The 19418-nt window shown below is 37.1% G+C and overlaps 1 protein-coding gene across 4 annotated transcripts; it reads left to right on the top strand.

The window, feature by feature from the left end:
* Positions 1–864: 864 nt before the first annotated feature.
* On the top strand, positions 865–18260 carry LOC127810207 (plant UBX domain-containing protein 2). Of its 4 annotated transcripts, none has more exons than XR_008025387.1 (5): positions 865–2133; positions 6591–6869; positions 11747–12343; positions 12431–12897; positions 17679–17823. XR_008025387.1 is itself a non-coding variant. In XM_052349546.1 (3 exons), the coding sequence occupies exons 1-3, from the start codon at positions 1195–1197 to the stop codon at positions 17934–17936; spliced, it is 1476 nt and encodes a 491-aa protein (XP_052205506.1). In that variant the 5' UTR covers positions 865–1194; the 3' UTR covers positions 17937–18260. The 4 variants fall into 4 exon arrangements, 1 of the variants encoding a protein (XP_052205506.1); XR_008025386.1 differs by having other exon boundaries at positions 11747–12090; positions 12212–12897; XR_008025385.1 differs by having other exon boundaries at positions 11747–12897.
* The last annotated feature ends 1158 nt before the right edge of the window (positions 18261–19418 follow it).

A 19418-nucleotide genomic window follows, 5' to 3' on the forward strand; every position in this document is an offset into this window, starting at 1 on the left:
TAATTTGGAAGCTGGAGGAATTCAACCAACTTTTATTTTTCAAAAATTAAAGGTCAACAATAATTTAAAAGATTTTAAAAAGAAATTTATATCAATTGTTTGAATTATAGTAAGTTTGGGTGTTCAAATCTTATTCACGAAACATAATGCAATAAAAAATGTTTATAGTGCTACCTAATGTGAATATTTTAATATTTAATCTTAAATTCCTTTCTTAAATAAATAAACAGAGATATTCGTCTAAAAAGAACCATCACTGTAATAAAAGAAGAAATGTTTGGATTTTTCTTATACTCTTCTTCTTCTTAAGATTGTTTCACTATAATAAGATTGCAATTGGGTTTCAACTTTGTCGACAATGAGAATCCCATCTCTATCATTTTTCCCTTGTATATATGTTTCATCGTAAAAAGATTGTTGATAGAGTTTAATTTTGTTGTCGGTGAAGACCCATTTCTATTATTTTAAAAATATAAAGAGGAGAGAGAAATAGAGAAAAATATGAATAAAAATAAAATAATTTTTTCATTCTATTTTCTTATTTTTCTATTAAATGTCAATAATATTGTGAGAATTTTAGATAATTTTTTAAAATTTGTAAAAAAATAATTCAAAGTAATCTTGATTGGAACTAGAATAACACAAGTGGGCGTGAAAACATCATATTGAGATTCTGCAAAAATATTTTTTTTTAAAGAAAATTATTATATTTATTAATAAATTTGATAAATAATTTTTACAAATTGACATGACACACGTTAATTTATAAAAATTATTTATAAATTTATTTGTGGGATAGCATTTTTAATATTAGATTAAATTGATGCGTTAAAAGATAATATTAGCAGTTCCGAAATAGTAGTTTTGAGAGTTGCAGGAAATGGATATCAAAACAGAAGGAAAGAAAGAAAAATAGTGCCAACTGCCAACCGCGCCAATGGCATCCTCTCTTTGAGAGATTTTGTAATTTCTTCTTCGATCTTAGCGCCAGTTTCACCTTCGATTTCTCAGTCACCACTTTCTTCTCTTCACATTCCAAATTCTCCCTAAATCCCCTTCTTTCCAATCCCCCGACTGAAATCCCGTTTTCTTTTCCCTATTCTCCGATTCAGCTTCCGAGCTCCAAGGTTCCGAGTTTTTGATCCGATTCTTCGTATTTCATTTGGAATTGGTTCTAGGGTTTTGATCTGTCCAATGGATGATGTGAAGGATAAGGTCAAGGGCTTCATGAAGAAGGTCAATAAACCATTTTCATCGTCTTCTTCGGGCAAGTTCAAGGGCCAAGGCCGAGTCTTGGGTTCGTCTTCTTCTTCCGAGCCGGCCAATCCGATTCTAGCTCGGCCTTATCTGACTCATCCCGTTTCGAAGCCGAGTCAGCCCGCCAAGCCCTCGCCTCAGGAGCCACTCAATTTGGATCATCAAGCGGCGAATAGGCCTCCTGTTGTGAGTGATCCGCACTGGAACTCAGAAACGGCAAATGCGTTTGATCCGTATGGTTCTTTGATCACTTCTGGGAAGAGAAACAAGATGGGGTATTCTCCGCAAGTGTTTGAATGTCCGGTTTGTGGCCGGGCTTTCGGATCTGAAGAAGAGGTGTCTGATCATGTTGACAGCTGTTTGAATACTGCGCAAGCGGATAATGTCGATGGTGATGGAGAATTGGTCGAAAAGGATGGTGCTGCTGAGTCTAGAAGTGGATTGGAGTCTTGTGTTGGTGTATATGTTTCTGGGAAGCCTTCAGAAGGCTCAGTTGAGATTGTGATCAAGTTACTGAGGAATGTGGTAAAGGAACCGGAAAATGCCAAGTTTCGGAGGGTTCGGATGGGGAATCCGAAGATAAGGGAGGCCATTGGTGAAGTTGCAGGAGGTGTGGAGTTGTTGGAATGTGTTGGATTTGGACTTCAAGAGGAAAATGGGGAGATGTGGGCAGTGATGGAAGCTCCTTCCAACGAGGGAATACTTTTAATCAAGAAGGCAATATCATTGTTGGAATCACAAAAGGTTGAAAAATCTGTTTCTGCAGCGCCATCTAAGAGTGATGAACCAGTTGAGCTGAGGAGGGTTGAAGAATCGGTTTCTGCAGCCCCATCTAATATTGATGAATCAGTTGAGCCAAGGAAGGTTGATAGACAGGTAGACTCTGGATTTTTTTTTTTCTTCTGCAAGAATGATAATTTATTTGTCTACCATCAATCTCTTGTGCAATTATTATTTCACATTGCAGGTGCTTTTATATTAGACATTTGGGTATCAAATGTTAGTAAATCAATGTGTATGAGAGAAAGGGGTTGGGGGGTGAGCAGCAGACAAACAATGTTCACTACATTTATCATTGGGAGAGGAAAAGGGCCAAGCAACCAAGTGTGAGAATTGATTAGTTAGCTGCTTCAGCTAGAAGTGGAAAAGAAAAACAGTTACTAGATAACTAGAATCTTACCTGAAGGTTTTCATGAGCTCTATATTTAAACCTCATTTTAAGCTCAGGGTTCCTTCTATGGTGCGTCTTCCCCTATTTATATTTTATTTTTCTTTTCCTTTTTTCATTTTTATCTTTCAATTTTTAATGTTTCTTTTGTCCTCCTAACACACATCATGAGAGCTTTATGGATGATGCCATTATATTTCCATGTGGCCACTCTTTTGGAAGTGGTGGACAGGTGGAGTTCAAGGCTTGAAGCAGCCTTTTTATCTTTGTCTCTTTAAACAAGCTTGCAAAAGCATCTATATTAAATACTTATGTTAGGTCCTTGAATCTGACAAGAAGTTTTCACTGAATTGGTGAGAATCCGGTTCAGAAATTAGAAGGAAATGAGAAGAATTTCAGAGGGAGAGGGAAGACAGAAAGATAGGAGGGAAATCCGAGAGAGAGAGAGAGAGAGAAGAGAGATTGAGAGGGAAATAAGAAGTTTTTGATTAATTTCTTTTCTTCCTTCTACACTGAATGCAATCAGTAATTATGTACTGATTGTAGGTAGCTTTTGGCGCCAAAAGGGCCACCACTTTTCAAAGTTACAGCTTTCAAAATATTGCAACTATCTAACTTCCTTCTAGAAGAATGACCTTTCATCTATTCCTTCTACTTGAGAATGTATCCCCCCTTAGTTGTTAGGAACATGACAATTTTCACCCCCCCTTAAAAATTTTCTTGTCCTCAAGAAATGTAGAGAAGGTGGGTCACTTGAGGAAACTGTTGGGGCAGGAGTGTATTTGTCTCCACAGCGGAAACACTGCCTTGCCTGCTGCCTTTGTTCCATAGTCCTTCCTCCTTGTGCTTGAGCCGAATTATTAGTGGATCTTGTTGTCAACCCCTTTGACTCCGGGCTGGATTTGATTTCCTCCTTGCCATATCCCTTGTTTCCTTGTTGAAAGGCCCCTGAACTTGTCCCTTTTGCTTGCAGTAGCTGTTTCTTTATTTAAGCCTCGACTGTCATTTCCTGTAACTTAGCATTTTTTGCTACTTTCTTTATAGTTCTTGGCCTCAACATTTTGACCGTGGACCTCAGTTCTTCGCTCAAGTCGCTAATGAAGCTTGAGATGAAGTATGCTTTAGTTAGATGAGGGTTAAGGTTCAACATAAGTGATTTTAATTCCTCAAACTTTGACTGATAGACCCACACCGATTCTTCTTGTTTCAGGTTGTTAAATTCTTCGACAACATCCATCAAACCTCTGTCTCTGAATCTTTGACATAGGTTTTCTGAAAAGTTTATCCATTGAAAGCCGTCCCTATCCCGAATCCAACCTCGAAACCAAGCTTCTCCCACGTCATTAAGGTAAGCAGAGGCCAATGTGACCCTCTGTTCCAAAATGTTGTACAGACTAAACATGATCTCGCACCTTCTCACCCACCACCTAGGTTTTTGTTCATCAAATACTAGGATTTCCATTTTAGGTAGGGGCATACATGGCTGGAATTGGGCAGTCTGCACCCCTTGTCTTTTTCCTTCAAAAGTTTCCCTGACAGCTAGTTCTTCTTCAGTTTCAAAAGTCCCAGTAAGTCTGTGAACTGCCCCGCTTCCAGTTAATATTGGTTCCGATCTCTCCGTAGGAGGGAATTCAGGAGAGAGACTTACTTGGTTTTGTCTTGCAAACATTAGCATGAACTGCTGCATTTGTTCTCGCATTTGGTTATTTTGTTTCCTCATCTGGCTTTCAATATCGTTCTTCAACCTTTCAACTGCGCTGTCCAGCTTCTTTTCTACCCTTGATTCTATGGCTCTCTCCATGGATCCCATCTGATTCTGCAGTTCTGGCATCGTTGCAGCCACCTGCTGCAGTTGCAACTCCATTTGCTTCATTCTATTGCCTTCTGCCATTGGAAGGGAAGATTCTTGCTAGATTTTCAGCCTAGGACTTACTATGATACCAAGATGTCAGATCCTTGAATCTAACAGGAAGTTCTCACTGAATTGGTGAGAATCTGGTTAAGAAATTAGAAGGAAATGAGAAGAATTTTAGAGGGAGAGGGAAGATAGAAAGATAGGAGGGAAATCCGAGAGAGAGAGAGAAGAGAGATTGAGAGGGAAGTCAGAAGTTTTTGATTAATTTTTTTTCTTCCTTCTACACTGAATGCAATCAGTAATTATATATTGATTGTAGGTAGCTTTTGGCGCCACAAGGGCCGCCACTTTTCAAAGTTACAGCTTTCAAAATATTGCAACTATCTAACTTCCTTCTAGAAGAATGACCTTTCATCTACCCATTCTTTCTACCTGAGAATGTATCCCCCCTTAGTTATTAGGAACATGAAAACTTAGTTATTAAAATGTTTGGGATCAGTGATTCAAAAAGATGGAGAAATCCACGAGGATGTCGCACATAGAATTAAGGCAGGTTGGCTGAAATGGAGAAATGCATCGGGGGTGTTATGTGATGGTAAAATCCCATTAAAATTGAAAGGAAAATTTTATAGGACAGCTATAAGACCAGTCTTGCTGTATGGCTCAGAATGTTGGGCAGTCAAATACCAGCATGAGCAACAGACCAGTGTAGTGGAGATGAGGATGTTAAGATGGATGTGCGGACATACAAGAAAGGATAAAATTAGAAATGAAGTTATTCGTAATAAGGTAGGAGTAGTGCCAATTGAGGAGAAGATGAGAGACACTAGACTAAGATGGTTTGGTCATGTGAGAAGGAGACTAAGAGACGCTCCTGTGAGGAGAGTTGATGAAATTGAACAATTAGTCACAAAAAGAGGTAGAGGTAGACCCAAGAAGACTTTGGGAGAGACATTAAAATTTGATATGAAATATATGGATCTAAATGAGGATATGACAAAAGACAGAAATATATGAAAGTCTAGAATTCATGTAGCGGACCCCACATAGTGGGATAAAGGCTGGATATGTTGTTGTTGTTGTAAAATAAAATACCTAGGATATATGTTCTTGAGTGTATAAACGAGCCACAAACAAGCCTATAAATTAGCCTACATTTGAGAACTTAAACAATTATGCTGTTGAGCCCAAACGAGCCAAGCATCCTTAGGCTCAAGTTCAGCTTGTTTACTATGCGAGCTTTAAAACCAAGTTTAAGCTTGAACGAGCTGAAATTGAGGCTCAGTTCATTTGCAGCCGTACTTGAGACCCAAGACCCATTATCTCCTTAGTAATGGTACCTATTAACTAAACGATTAACAAAAGGAAACAGGAAATAAGCAAAAGAACTAAAATAAACAATACTAAGTCCTAATATCTACTTCACTGTACTACATCACCCAACTTCCCAGAAGCCCCAGGTATTGAAACCTCCTTTTCTGGGTCTCAAAACCCACTGCTGAAATTTGATTTTTTTTCTATCTAAATGTATTTTTCCACATTTTCCTTCAAAATTTAATTCCACAAAAGGGAGAAAAATTACATGAGATAGCCCCTTTAAAGTGGTCTCTTTTATTTGCCTACTACTTGCCAGAAAAAACCTGACACACATCCATAAACAATATTTGTACTTGAGTCAATTATCATAGTCCACAACTTAGGCATAAGTCCATGTAGAGTAGTCCATAACAGTCATCTCCCTATCTATGTATTGATAAATATATAAATAGGATTGCCAGCTGAGTGCATTACTCATAATTGTGTCTCTCTCCTTGCAACTTATATGCTATGTGTCAGATTACAAATCTGACAATAGAGTTCTCGAGGGATTGAGAATGGGATTGGGAAGAAAGTAGAAGATATTCGGGAGGGAGAGAGAAATCAAAATAGGGAGAGAGATTTAGAGAGAATTGAGAGAGAAAGTGGAGGGAAACTGATTTCCAATTTCATTCAACATATCCGTTTTAGGCACTCTGATCAGCTATATATACTGATCAAGCCAATTTGGGCGCCAAAAACAGTTGGTGCCGTGCCCATGTGCACTTACAAGTGGCTGCCGCCTGCGCTCATGTGCGCTTCACGTGGCTCAGCATGCTGGAACATCCTACCAGCTATGCTTAACGGAAATTCAAATCCTAGGAGCCTAGTTACACCTTTATTTATATTAATCAGCTAACTACCATAACACTATGTAAGTTCCTTCATCTCATATCTTGTCCATCTTTCTCACTGTCATCTGCTTTTCATGTGTCTTATCATTTTGATCACTAGGTTCGGGTATTCTTCTCTGTCCCTGAAAGCATAGCAGCTAAAATTGAGCTGCCAGAATCATTTTATAATCTCTCACTTCAAGAGGTCAAAAGAGAAGCTGATACGAGGAGGAAAAAGATGGAAGAATCGCAGCTTTTGATTCCCAAGTCATATAAGGAGAAGCAGGCAAAAGCTGCAAGGAAGAGATACACAAAAACTGTTATCCGGGTTCAGTTTCCTGATGGAGTGGTGCTTCAAGGTGTCTTCTCTCCTGGGGAGCCAACTACTGCTCTTTATGAGGTTAGTCTTTGTTGTCACTTATTTTCCCTTTTGTTGTTCCATTGCTAGTTTTAGCTCTTCAAGCACAAAGTAATGTCATGATTTTGAAGTTGGTTTCTTGCCTTTAGAATATCAACTACAAAACAGGATTATTGGTGTGCATGAGATGTTAAAGAGTTTTTGATCCCTTTTCTTGGAGAAGTATTCTTCTTCTGCTAAATGTTCAGTGTTATGTGCTACTTTTGCAATGCAGTTCACATCCTCTTAACAACATATTAAGCCTTAATCCTATTTAATCAATAAGATTTATGATATTGAGACTATCTCCATATCAATTTTCTTAGCCCTTTGATAAGATCTAGCACTCTCTTTTTCAGTGATAGATAAAGACAAAGAAACATCTCCAAAAACGGGCAAACCCTATTATATGAATATGTCGGCAGACAATAAAGAGCTATGCTAAGGCTGCAGAACAAGCTTATCAAGAAAATGAGCAAATGCTTCTCATCCTCAAAGGCCCTACCACTTTCCCTTGAGATTTGCCACATAACAGAGAAAGAGCTGAGGAACCAAGCTATTTTGCAAACCAAAAGGGGAGGGTACCAACCCCAAGTGAGCAAAATCTCCATCATTTACACCAGCATAACCTGCTCAAGGCCAAGGAGATGAAAGAAAAGGCTCCAAATCTCTCTAGTGCTTATCCTTCTCCCCCCCCTCTCTTTCTCTAAAATCATGGTTGGAGAGGATTTTTTTTTTTTTAAATTAACATTATTTTTTAAGGGAAAATCAAACCCGATCCCCTTGAGGTTTAAGAAAATTGCAAGAATTACCTTTGACATTTGATAAAATACAATGAGTACATACTATGTTACAATTTTCCCTTTACCATGTGTTAACCCTAGTTAAACATTAAATGATCAAAATGCCCTTATAATTTAAAGGCCTTTTCCTTCTCTCTCATGTTTTTTCTCCTTTCTCTCTTGTTTCCCAACAAAGGTCGGTGGCTACAGCGGCTTGTCTTTGACAATGGCAGTGACACTAGCAGTAATCTCTTTCTTTCCCCCCTTAAAATTTGGGTTCATCTGCAATGAACGCTAAAAGTTTGGAATTTTATCTCTTTCTTTAAAGAACTTAGTTTGGGGTTCTCTCTCTCTCTCTATCCCTCATATTTGGTTTGATTTCAAACCACAGATTATGGGGGTTCGAATTGGTTCATCTGGCTACAATAATGGTCGCTGGCCTTCAGCGACCACTGGTTGTTTTACTTTTTTCTTTTATTTTTCTAAAATTAGAAGAGAGAGGAGAGAGAACGAAGGGTAAATGACCATTTTATCCCTTTGTTTAACAACAAGGGAGGTTATTGGTATTTCTGAAACATGGGGCGTGATCCTTGCAATTACGTCAAACCTCAAGGGTGGTTATTGCAATTTTCCCTTTTCTAATTATTGATTTACCATAAGAATATAGTTTTTTTTTTTTAACCAAAATAGTAATGGATGTGATCTGTACTTTGGTCAAGTAAGACCCACTGGTTCAACCAGCGAGCCTAAGCCAAGGAAAGGCCCTTTGGTCGAACCGGCGGGTCTCTCCTTGGCCTAGACTTGCTGGTTAAACCAATGGGTAATAGGCTGACCACTATACTATACTTAACAAGCCTTGACAATTTTTTGGCTGAGGGTAAGACCCATTGGTTGAAGGATCTTGCTTGGCTCAATTATGGATAGCATCTAATGCTAATACGGTAAAATCCTATACTAATTAACAAAAAAAAAAGGATAATGTTGATTAAAAAGAAATTTCCCATTAAAGCCCCTCTTTCTGCCTTATACATTGTCATATAACAATCTGATCAAACCCTAGGGAAGGACCTTCAGGCCTTTTACTTAATGCCTATATCCTTAATTATGTGTTTTATAGAGGATGTGTTGATACGAGTGGATGGCACAGCCCTTTAGAAAGTCCAAAACCTGCAATCCTTCTTCAACCACCTATAACTCCATTAGTATATAATCTTTCTGTAAGTCCACCCAATGTCATATACAAACAAAATCCAAAGGGATTCAAGGTACTTAAATGAAGGGTAATGCAAACCATTGCCCTAAGAGCAATGGTTAAGCACCAATAAATATACCTTGTTTCCAAAAAAGGTGCACTTATCACATCTTGGTTTCAACATCCAAACAATTTTATTGGTTAATGATAAATGCATCGTGTTTTGAACCATTTAATTAACTAATAGAATTATTTAAATATTGTAAACAAAATGTAATAAATGCACATTGTCTAAGAACAAGGTGCATTTATTGGTGCTTAACTGCCCTAGCATTACCCTTAAATGAAATTCTTGTATCATGTTACCACAAAATATGAGTCTCTTTGAAAATTTTGTTTTAATATTACCCATCCAAAACAAATATTTTTCTTACTTATTAGGAAAGAAAATCTCGTTGAATTTTCTGCCCTTGATTTTTCTCCTTATCTTTCCCAATGGGAATGCAAAATCAAGTATTCACTTATTTTCTCCATGAGGGTCTTGCAAATTAGGTAAAAGGCTAAGAGGCAACCATTACATAAGGCTACCATCATCCCAGTGTCTATTGGGGAGGGGGGCGGCACTCAAATATACTCACGCTCCACGACCCCCTCACCCTCCCCCTCCCCCCTTTCTTCCAACAAACAACAACAAAAAACAAAAAAACCAGAGAAATTGGTTCACGAGATCTGATTTTTGGTCTTTGGGACTCATCGGTCGCCCCACCCCCTCTCCCTTCTTCCCTGCACTTGCGGGCAACGGCTAGGGCTGCTGGCAGCAACTTTGGCCAAAAACAGAATGACTGTTCTTTGGCCTTTTTTATTTTCTGATTTTTTGTTTTTTATTTTTAATTAAAATACAGAGTTTAAGAAGAGTTTAGGTAAATTTAACTTAATTAGTTCTTGCTAACACCATTCATGCTAAAAGTTACAAAAGCGGTGCATTGGCAATAAATGAAAAGCACAGGGATCTCTATAGCCAAAAACAAACAATATGGAGTGTTTTTGACAAAAGATCCAAACCACGGGGTGTGGGGGCAATTTACCATTAGTAAATTGATGGGATTACATTGAATTGATGCCTCCCTTTCTTTTGCCTTACATTCAGCTTGCGTTCACTTACCAATACTAGTAAACTGTAGTTCTAGAGGTTTTTACCTATGAATCAACCACCTGCCCTTTTTTATTCCAATAATTGCAAATATAGTTGGCTTGAGGATACAAGTTTGTGGAAATTCACAATACTTTTTACCTCAAATGGAGTTTATTGTTGAATATGAAACACCCTTCTCTTTAGAGCATGTTTCCACGTCATAATTTGAGGATTTGGTTTTTCAAGAACATTTCCCGTAAAGGCCCTTTGCTAACCCTCATGATTTGTATCTTGCTTTCAAAACCTTTATTCGCTTGACCTTCTATTTTCATTATTTATTTTTCCAAATTCATTAGACATTATTCTCCTAAACGACGCTTAGAAAGGTTTACCTTTAGTGGGCTCGCCGTTTCGCCTAAACTCTTGTGCTTGGTTTAATTTATCAAGGCTGGGTTTTTGTGCGCACACATATTTTCACGCATTGAACCTAATTTAATTCATGACTCCGATTAAGGAGTCCAAATTTTCGATTCATTCCGAAATACAAAATTTTAAAAGGAAAAAAAAAAGACTTTTTGGGCATCCTAACCAGAAATCTTTAGAAGCCCTTAGAATAAATTTCTAAGTCACTACAACTCAAGTTATGAATGTAAAAGTTGTCTATTTCTACCAAAATAGAATAACGTGCCTTAAATGAAAACTTAGATCATGCAACGGTTTGGCATGCTTGATACACTTGATATCATTGAAATAAAACCTATACATGCTTCTAGTGCATCACATAAAAACATGCATTGCATCTACAAAACATGGCATGCCACAAAAATAATGAAACTTTAGGCTTCTAAAACTTCCATTTCCCTTTGAACTGCTTGCCTCACCTGAAATGTTTGAATATTCCAAGGGATAAACCTTCTAAGTGAGGAACCCCCCCAAAAATAAAACATTTATATAAAATGTGCGCATGAAAAAAATTGCAAGTTTGTACTCCGCGACGCTACTCGTGACAATGTTTGTATGCTTGCAAGAGCTTTCTCAACTAGTACCCTAAGCACCTCTTGAAAGGTCCCTAACCTTGTCACCTTGGGCCTAAGCGGCATAGAGGAAAATAGCGTGGTCATACATGATCATGAATGCAAATGAAAGCCAAACAAAGTACATTTCAAAATCGATTTCTCATGCAACACGAAAAAGCCATGAAGTAAGAGTTTTGTGAGTCAGAGAACCTCACCTTGGGGCCTCTTTGGTGAAGATATTGCTTGCTCTTCCTAGCTTTCCAACCTCTCCTTGCTCACCTGGGTGGAAGCTTCTTCTTCCTCATGCTCTCTCTTTCTCTTTCTCTCTCCCCCCTCCCCCACTTTTTCTCTCATTCTTGATGTCTCTTCTTCTAAGGATTGGAAGACCACCCTCATAACCCCTATTTATATCTAACACACTTGGGTACCACTTCACCTCTTGGGGTAAGTGTTGGGAAATAAGGAGTAATTTTTCAGATTTATGAATTATTGTTTTTTCCTATAGTTGTGGGTTGTTTTTTTCATCTAGTTTTATCTAGTAGTGGGCTGAGTTATGGTCCTTTGTTTTAGATTAGATGGTTAGATAGTGGTTCCTTATTTTAAGGAAATGGGTAGTTCATCTCCAAAATTGTATATATATTGAGTCTATTTTGCTGGAAATGAACACAAGTTTTTCCTTGCCTAAATCCTAACATGGTATCAGAGCCATAGGCATTTTATTTCCTAGAAGCTAATATTTTGTTCCGTCGTGACCTTAGGCCTAGCAATGTTGTCCCATTGCAAGATCACACTCTACCCTATTTTGTGACCCGAGAGATCAAGTGCAATTCATCTGGAAGATATGTTTACTACAACAAAATCGAGCAGTGCCTTTGAAGCACCAATTATAGCAACTGTTAACAGGGAGAACAAAAGCACTACTTCAACTAGAGAATTGCAGAACATCCAAGCAGCCTATAAGCTAAATGGTAAGAACTATTTGAAGTGGTCTTAGCTGGTGCGTACATTCCTGAAAGGAAAAGACAAGTTGAGCCATTTACTCGATACTAGACCCAAAAAAGAGGACTCTACATTTGAAGCTTGGGATGAAGAAGATTTTATGGTAATGTCTTGGTTATGGAATTCAATGCTTCCAAAGATAAGTGATATTGTTATGTTCTTAAGCACAACTCAAGAAATTTGAGATGCAATCAAACAAATTTATTCTAAATTTCGAGATGCAGGCCAAATCTATGAGATTAAAACAAAAATCTCAGCAACCAAGCAAGGAAACCGATCAATCACTGAATACTCCAATATCATGCAAACTTTGTGGCAGGAAATGGATCACCACCAATGTATCAAGATGACCTGTTGTGAGAATGCAGCTCTTTTAAAAAGGTTTGTTGATAAAGGCAGGATTTATGAATTTCTTGTTGGTCTAAACATTGAGTTTGATGCAGTTAGGGTACAAATACTTGGGAAAGAGGACTTGCCATCCCTAAATGAGACTCTAGCTATTGTTCATGCTGAGGACGGAAGGAGAGGAGTCATGCTTGAGACTCCTATGGTGGAAAACTTAGCACTAATGACAAGAAGAATGCCCATTCAACATTCCAGTTCTGAACACCAAGAGGGTGAGGCTAAAAGAACACCAAACGGGTCTCGGTCAAACAAGGATCTATTGTAGTGTACATATTGTAAGAAGCCTAGAAATACTATAGACAAATGCTGGAAGCTACATGGAAAACCACAAGCTGAGAATAAAAGGACTTCAGGTAAGCAGAAGAGGCAGGAGTAGGCCTATGTGGCAAACACTCAACAGTCTGGAGAAATGGATTCTTCATAATTACTGACAACTGAGTTCAACAAGGAAGAAATTACGAAACTGAGACAACTAATTGGATCTTTAGAGAAACAACTGGATCAGGTACCTGTACCCTAACCTTTTTAGGTATTTCTTCCTTATCTCATTCACTAAATGCCTCAAATACTACTCTCTCAAGTGCTTGGATCATTGATTCAGGGGCGACAGATCATGACCTATTCCTCCCAAAAATTTATTTCGTATATATTCCCTATCCTAGCAATAGAAAGATTACCATAGCTGATGGTACAACAACTACAGTAGCAGGTTAAGGAGATGTTTATATCAATAAATCTCTTACTTTAAAAAATACCCTGCATGTACCTAAGTTGTTTACTAACCTTATTTCAATTCAAAAACTCACCACAGATTCTAATTGTAGGGTGATTTTTCATCCCTATTATTGTGAAATTCAGGAACATGACACAAGGAGTATGATTGGACATGCTAAAGAGAAAGAATGTCTCTATTATCTTGAGGAACAAAGTGGATAGGAGAATAGGACAACTAAGTTCTTTCCAATATCCTGTATGATTGAATCCTCACAATCACATAGGGAAAGGATTTGGTTACAACACCTACGTTTTGGTCATCTATCTTTTAATGTTCTTAAGATAATGTATCCTTTATTGTTCAAATGATTAGGTGGAGAAAACTTTTAGTGTGACATATGTGAACTTGCAAAACATAAGAGGACATCCTTTCCAATTAATATGAAAAGGAGCTCTCTTCCATGTGCTCTTATACATAGTGACATCTAGGGTCCATCTCCTATTCCCAACATAACTGGGGCTCGGTGGTTTGTGTCATTTATTGATTGTACTCGTGTCACCTGGATTTATCTTTTAAAGAATAAATCTGAAGTGAGTTTTATATTTCCTGTTTTCTATAATATGATAAGAACTCAATTCAATGTTGAGATCAAATGAATCCGATTTGATAATGCTAAGGACTATTTCAATAAGTTCCTTACAACCTATTTCCAAGCAAGAGGCATAATCCATGAGTCATCTTGTGTGAATACCCCATAGCAAAATGGGGTGGCCGAAATAAAGAATGCACACCTTCTAACTATTACTAGAGCTCTCCTCTTTCAAATGAATGTTCCAAAACAGTACTAGGGGGAAGCTATCTTAACCACTACTCATTTTATAAACCAACTGTCATCAAGAAATCTAAATTCCCAAAGTCCCCTCCAATTGTTGTCTCAATTCTTTCCACAGGTTTCAATCTCTAATGGTCTTATGCTTAGAATATTTGGGTGTGTAGCATTTGTTCATTTACACTCTCAACAAAGGGGAAAACTTGATCCTAGAGTTCTTAGATGCATTTTTGTGAGATATTCACCTACACAAAAAGGGTATAAGTGTTTTCATCCACCAACCCAAAAATTCCTTGTATCAGTAGATGTTACATTTGCTAAACAAAATCAGTATTTTGCTCAGCATTCTCTTTAGGGGAGACCTCAATAACCGAGGAAAAGGACAAAGACCTATTTCTTCTTGAGTTTCCATCCTCATTACCTCTCTTTGTTTAACACATACAACCTACTGTTGCATCCTTAGCCTGCATCTAATACTCAGTCTAAGACTCAACAACAGATATAAGAAGTCCCAATTTAGGAGCCTAAGCATTGTCCACTTCAAGTATACTCAAGAAGAAAGAGACCTACTGCTCATTCAACACCTATTCAAGCATCTAAATCAGCACTTGGTCCTGACATTAATCATAATGAGGTAATCACTTCTACTTCCATCTCTCCTAATGAAATTGAACCTATTACTAATCTATCTAACTCAAGTCATAGTGACCTACCTATTGCTACTCGAAAAGGAACTAGAACTTGCACAAAACACCCCCTGCACCTATTTATGTCCTATGGAAATTTGTCTCCTAGTCATAAAGCTTTTCTCACCAATATAAGCTCAATTCCCATACCAAAAACAATATTTGAGGTATTAAGCAATGAGAATTGGACGGAAGCTATAAGGGTAGAGATGAAAGCACTTGAAAAGAATAGGACATGGGATCTAGTAATGCTACCTAAAGGGAAGAAACCAATGGGGTGTAGGTGGATATTCATAGTTAAATACAACTTAGATAGGTCATTAGAAAGATATAAAGCAAGATTGGTTGCTGAGGGCTATACCCAAATCTATGGTGTAGATTATCTTGAAACCTTTGCTCTAGTTGCGAACATGAATACCATAAAGATATTGCTATCTCTAGCAGTTAACTTTAATTGGAAATTACAACAGTTTGATGTGAAAAATGCCTTTCTACATGAAGATCTAGAGGAAGAAATCTATATGGAAGTACCACCAGCATTGAGTTCAAAAGAAGAAAATGGTGTTGTTTACAAGTTGAACAAAGCCCTATATGGATTGAAGCAATCTCCAAGAGCATGGTTTGGAAAATTTACCAAAGCCATGCTGAATTTGAGATACAAACAAAGCCAAGGAGACCATACTCTATTCATAAGACATTCTGTTTCTGGAAAAATAACTGTCTTGTTGGTCTATGTAAAATGATATTATAATGACAGGAGATAACTTGAAAGGAATGGAAAGTCTAAAGAAGTATTTGATAAAAGAATTTGAAATTAAAGAGTTAGGCAAGATGAAGTATTTCTTGGGTATCGAAGTGGCTCACTCTCAATAAGGGATTCTCATATCCCAACAGAAGTATATTCTTGATTTATTAACCGAAATAGGTATAGTAGGATGCAAGCCAACTGAAACTCCTATTGAGCATAACCATAGACTAAGTAGCAGTCCAGAAGATGCAGCAACAGATAAGGATTTCTACCAAAGATTAATTGGAAGGTTCATTTATCTGTCACATACTAGGCCTGACATAGCATTTGCAATGGGGGTTGTTAGCCAATTCATGCACAATCCTAAGGAAGTACACCTGAAAGCTGTGCATAGAATTTTGCATTACCTAAAGGGCACACCAGGTAAGGGAATTTTGTTCAAAAGAGGGCAGGAACTAACTATTGAAGCCTATATGGATTCTAACTATACAAGATCAATAATTGACAGGAGGTCAACATCCAGGTATTGCACATTCCTAGGGGGAAATATTGTGACTTGAAGGAATAAGAAGTAGAATGTTGTGTCAAGATCAGGTGCACAGGCCAAATTTAGGTTAATGGCACTTGGGATTTGTGAGTTGCTATGGATAAAAATAATTCTAGAAGATCTGAAAGTCAAGTGGAAGGCCCCTATGAAGCTATATTGTGATAATAAATCAACTATTAATATTGCACACAATCCAACGCAACATTTTACACTAAACATGTGGAAGTTGACAGGTATTTTATAAAATAAAAGCTTGAAAGTGGTCTAATTTGTATACCATTTATGCCTACAAGGAGTCAGCTTGTAGACATACTCACTAAAGGTCTTCTTGGAACGGCTTTTCAAAGGATAACAAGCAAACTAGGAATGGAGGATATATATTTACCAATTTGAGGGAGAGTGTCAGGAAATAAGAAGTAATTATTCGGATTTATGAATTATTGTTTTTTCCTACAGATGTGGGTTGTTTTTTTCATTTAGTTTTATCTAGTAGTGGGCCAAGTTATGGTCCTTTGTTTCAGATTAGATGGTTAGATAGTGACATCTGATTTTAAGGAAGTGGGTAGTTCATCTCCAAAACTGCATATATATTGAGTCTATTTTGCCGGAAATGAACACAAGTTTTTCCTTGCCTAAATCCTTAACAGTAAGGTTTCAAATTTCTTGAAAAGTCCCCTTTCCAATTTGGTGAAAAACTTTAATCTCTCACCATTTAAAATAGAGGTCAAAAATAATTTTTGAGGGGGTGCCTTCCAAGCCACCCTTTTTTGTTTAACACACACACACACACACAGAAGAGAGCAGAAAAAAGATAACAAGAAAAAAAGGGAAAAGGGGTAGGGGATTTGCTGCTTACCTGCGTGAGCCCGCTAGGCAACAATAATTGTTTTTATATATTATATACTTATACATACACAACACACATAAATATGCATATATATATATATACTTTTTATACATATATTCTAAAAATATATAGAATATATATATTTAGGATGTATATATATATTCACCTACCCTTTTTAACCTATTCTTTGATCAATTAGATCACTCCCTAATTTCACATATACATTAAAACATTTACGTATTCCATTTGATTCATACACACTCACCCAAATCTTACCGACAATCCTGAATTTTTACCAAATTAAATTCGAATTTATTTCCTTGAGCCTCCAAATATTCTAAAAGAATGCCTCATCACAACATCTCTCTTTTATCCTCCTTTTTGTTAATTACTAACATAATGTTAGTTTTGAATTTCTTGGATCTTTAGTTCCTACTCCTATATTACTAATATATCCTAGCATTCTTGTGTGGTTTGTTTTTTGTCGAGGAAATCCATTTATTGAAATACTTATTTTGGTTGGCTTTCTTTTTGTTATGGATTAGCAGCATGTTACTCGTGCAATTTCCAATGCTTAACACAGTTCTTCTTATCTACCCAATAAAAGAAAGATGGTCACTTCTAAGCATTTAACAAGCAAGCATCAAACCTGTCCCATGCACAATATATGATTTATAGTATGGTTTTGAACATATTATTTTGTGTAATTCCATCCTACCAGTATGACATATTTCTGTTTGTTGCTTTCTGAAATTTTGTCAAGAGATTTTTAATGTGGAACTGGCACTGGCACTGTTACTTTAGTAGGGCAAAATTCTGCTGTGGCTTGACTCTTTCTATTCATGAGCACTTTTCCATGTTTTGTTATTGTTATTTCTGATTGATGATTATATATTTGTTCTTTTCTACTTCAGTTTGTGAGCTCAGCACTGAAAGAACCGAGTTTGGAGTTTGAGCTATTACATCCAGTGGCCATCAAAAGGCGGGCGATCCCACATTTTCCTGCAGCGGGAGGGAGAGCTGTAACACTCGAAGAGGAGGATCTGGTTCCTGCAGCTCTTGTCAAATTCAGACCTTTTGAAACGGATTCCACAGTTTTCACTGGTCTCTGCAATGAACTCCTCCAAATCAGCGAACCACTTGTCGCTGGCTCAGCCGTTGCTTCAGTATAGAGCTCTATTCCAAGTATCTTTTCTGGGTTGTTCCACCTGGAGATAACTCTCGCTTGCAGGCACCAAGAGTTGGAATTCCCGATGCACTTTTTCATGTTGTACCTTACATAGAAATGATCCTTTCAAAATAGCTCCGGTCTTCATTTTGTTGGCTGATATATGGATATGTTGAGTTAAAATCTACTGCACATTAATTGTCCTTGGATTAGTAGATAACGTGAGGAGAAGAAGAAATTGAGTAATAATAAAATCTTATTCTGTCACAGGGCCTTAGAACCATTGCTCAGAAATGGCACAAAAGCAAAACAAATTGAACTCAGTTCCGTGATTATAACTTAAAAACTTGTTTGTTTTGATGGAAAAGGGAACATTTGAGTGGATATAGGTTTTTCTCTCAGTCTATCATATAACTAAGTGAAGACTAAATCTTCCGTCATATATATAACTATTGATATACATGCCATGGTTGTTAATGTTCTTTTGTTTGCACAAATTGGCTAAGATTGGCTCTTCTTGCAGGCAACATCAAGGAGTTTGTTCTCACTCATCACCTGCCTAATGAATCAGAAAATGGTGTGCTCTTTATATATATATGTGTGTGTGTGTGTGTGTGAAGAAAATTTTGAGCAAATCAGGGACACATCGTAATCCATCAAAGGTCAATATGCTGGTCATTCCAAGTATTATAAAAACCCCTGCTAGGAGGTTAAGAGACATCCGAGGCAATGTTATCAAGTTTCCTGACCTTACATGATGGGCAACAATTCCAACAATCATTAAGCTAAGCGTTATATTTGAATCCAATACCTTAATTCTCTATGTGAGAATTATCACCGGTGGAGCTATAGAATAATGCGCCGTACGCATCCTTTTTTATAAGTGTTTTTTTATTCTTCTTTTATTGCTTTTGGCTTTAGCAGCTCTCCAAGAGCTCAAGCCACCTCTGTTTGACTACATTTTTCATAGTTTGGGCTTTATTCTTCTTTTAAGTGTTTTTTTATTCTTCTTTTATTGCTTTTGGCTTTAGCAGCTCTCCAAGAGCTCAAACCACCTCTGTTTGACTATATTTTTCATGGTTTGGGCTTTAACGCGGTGGGTCTTGAGTATGGAATTTTCATTGCATTCATAGCCAGCAATTTTAAATGCAAAAGCCTTTTAATGGTTACTCACTTTTGCACTTTTGACACCTTCTCTGTCATACGCATTAGGAGTCTTTATGGTTTAGGTGAATTTAAAATTCGACTCAAATTAAGGTATTTGAGTAAATTTGATTTGTTATTTTTTTTTTTCCCAATTTAGGCCTAAATTCAAAAAATTAGACTTAATTGGAATCCATTCAAGCTCAAATTTAGACCATCCTAATATTTTCAAATTTTTTGTCCTACATTATAGTGATATTAAAATCTTTCGAATTGAAAATACAAAAACTATCACCAAATGGGGCATGGTAATTATTAATTAACCCACTATTAGATATATAAT

This window comes from Diospyros lotus, chromosome 9, assembly GCF_014633365.1.
Source record: "Diospyros lotus cultivar Yz01 chromosome 9, ASM1463336v1, whole genome shotgun sequence".
NCBI classification, from domain to species: domain Eukaryota; kingdom Viridiplantae; phylum Streptophyta; class Magnoliopsida; order Ericales; family Ebenaceae; genus Diospyros; species Diospyros lotus.

Coding starts and splice junctions, on each gene's coding strand:
- LOC127810207 (XM_052349546.1), top strand. CDS start 1,195: ATGGATGATGTGAAGGATAAGGTCAAGGGCTTCATGAAGAAGGTCAAT. Junction 2,134..6,590: donor CAAGGAAGGTTGATAGACAG/GTAGACTCTGGA, acceptor TTTGATCACTAG/GTTCGGGTATTCTTCTCTGT. Junction 6,870..17,678: donor CAACTACTGCTCTTTATGAG/GTTAGTCTTTGT, acceptor TTTCTACTTCAG/TTTGTGAGCTCAGCACTGAA.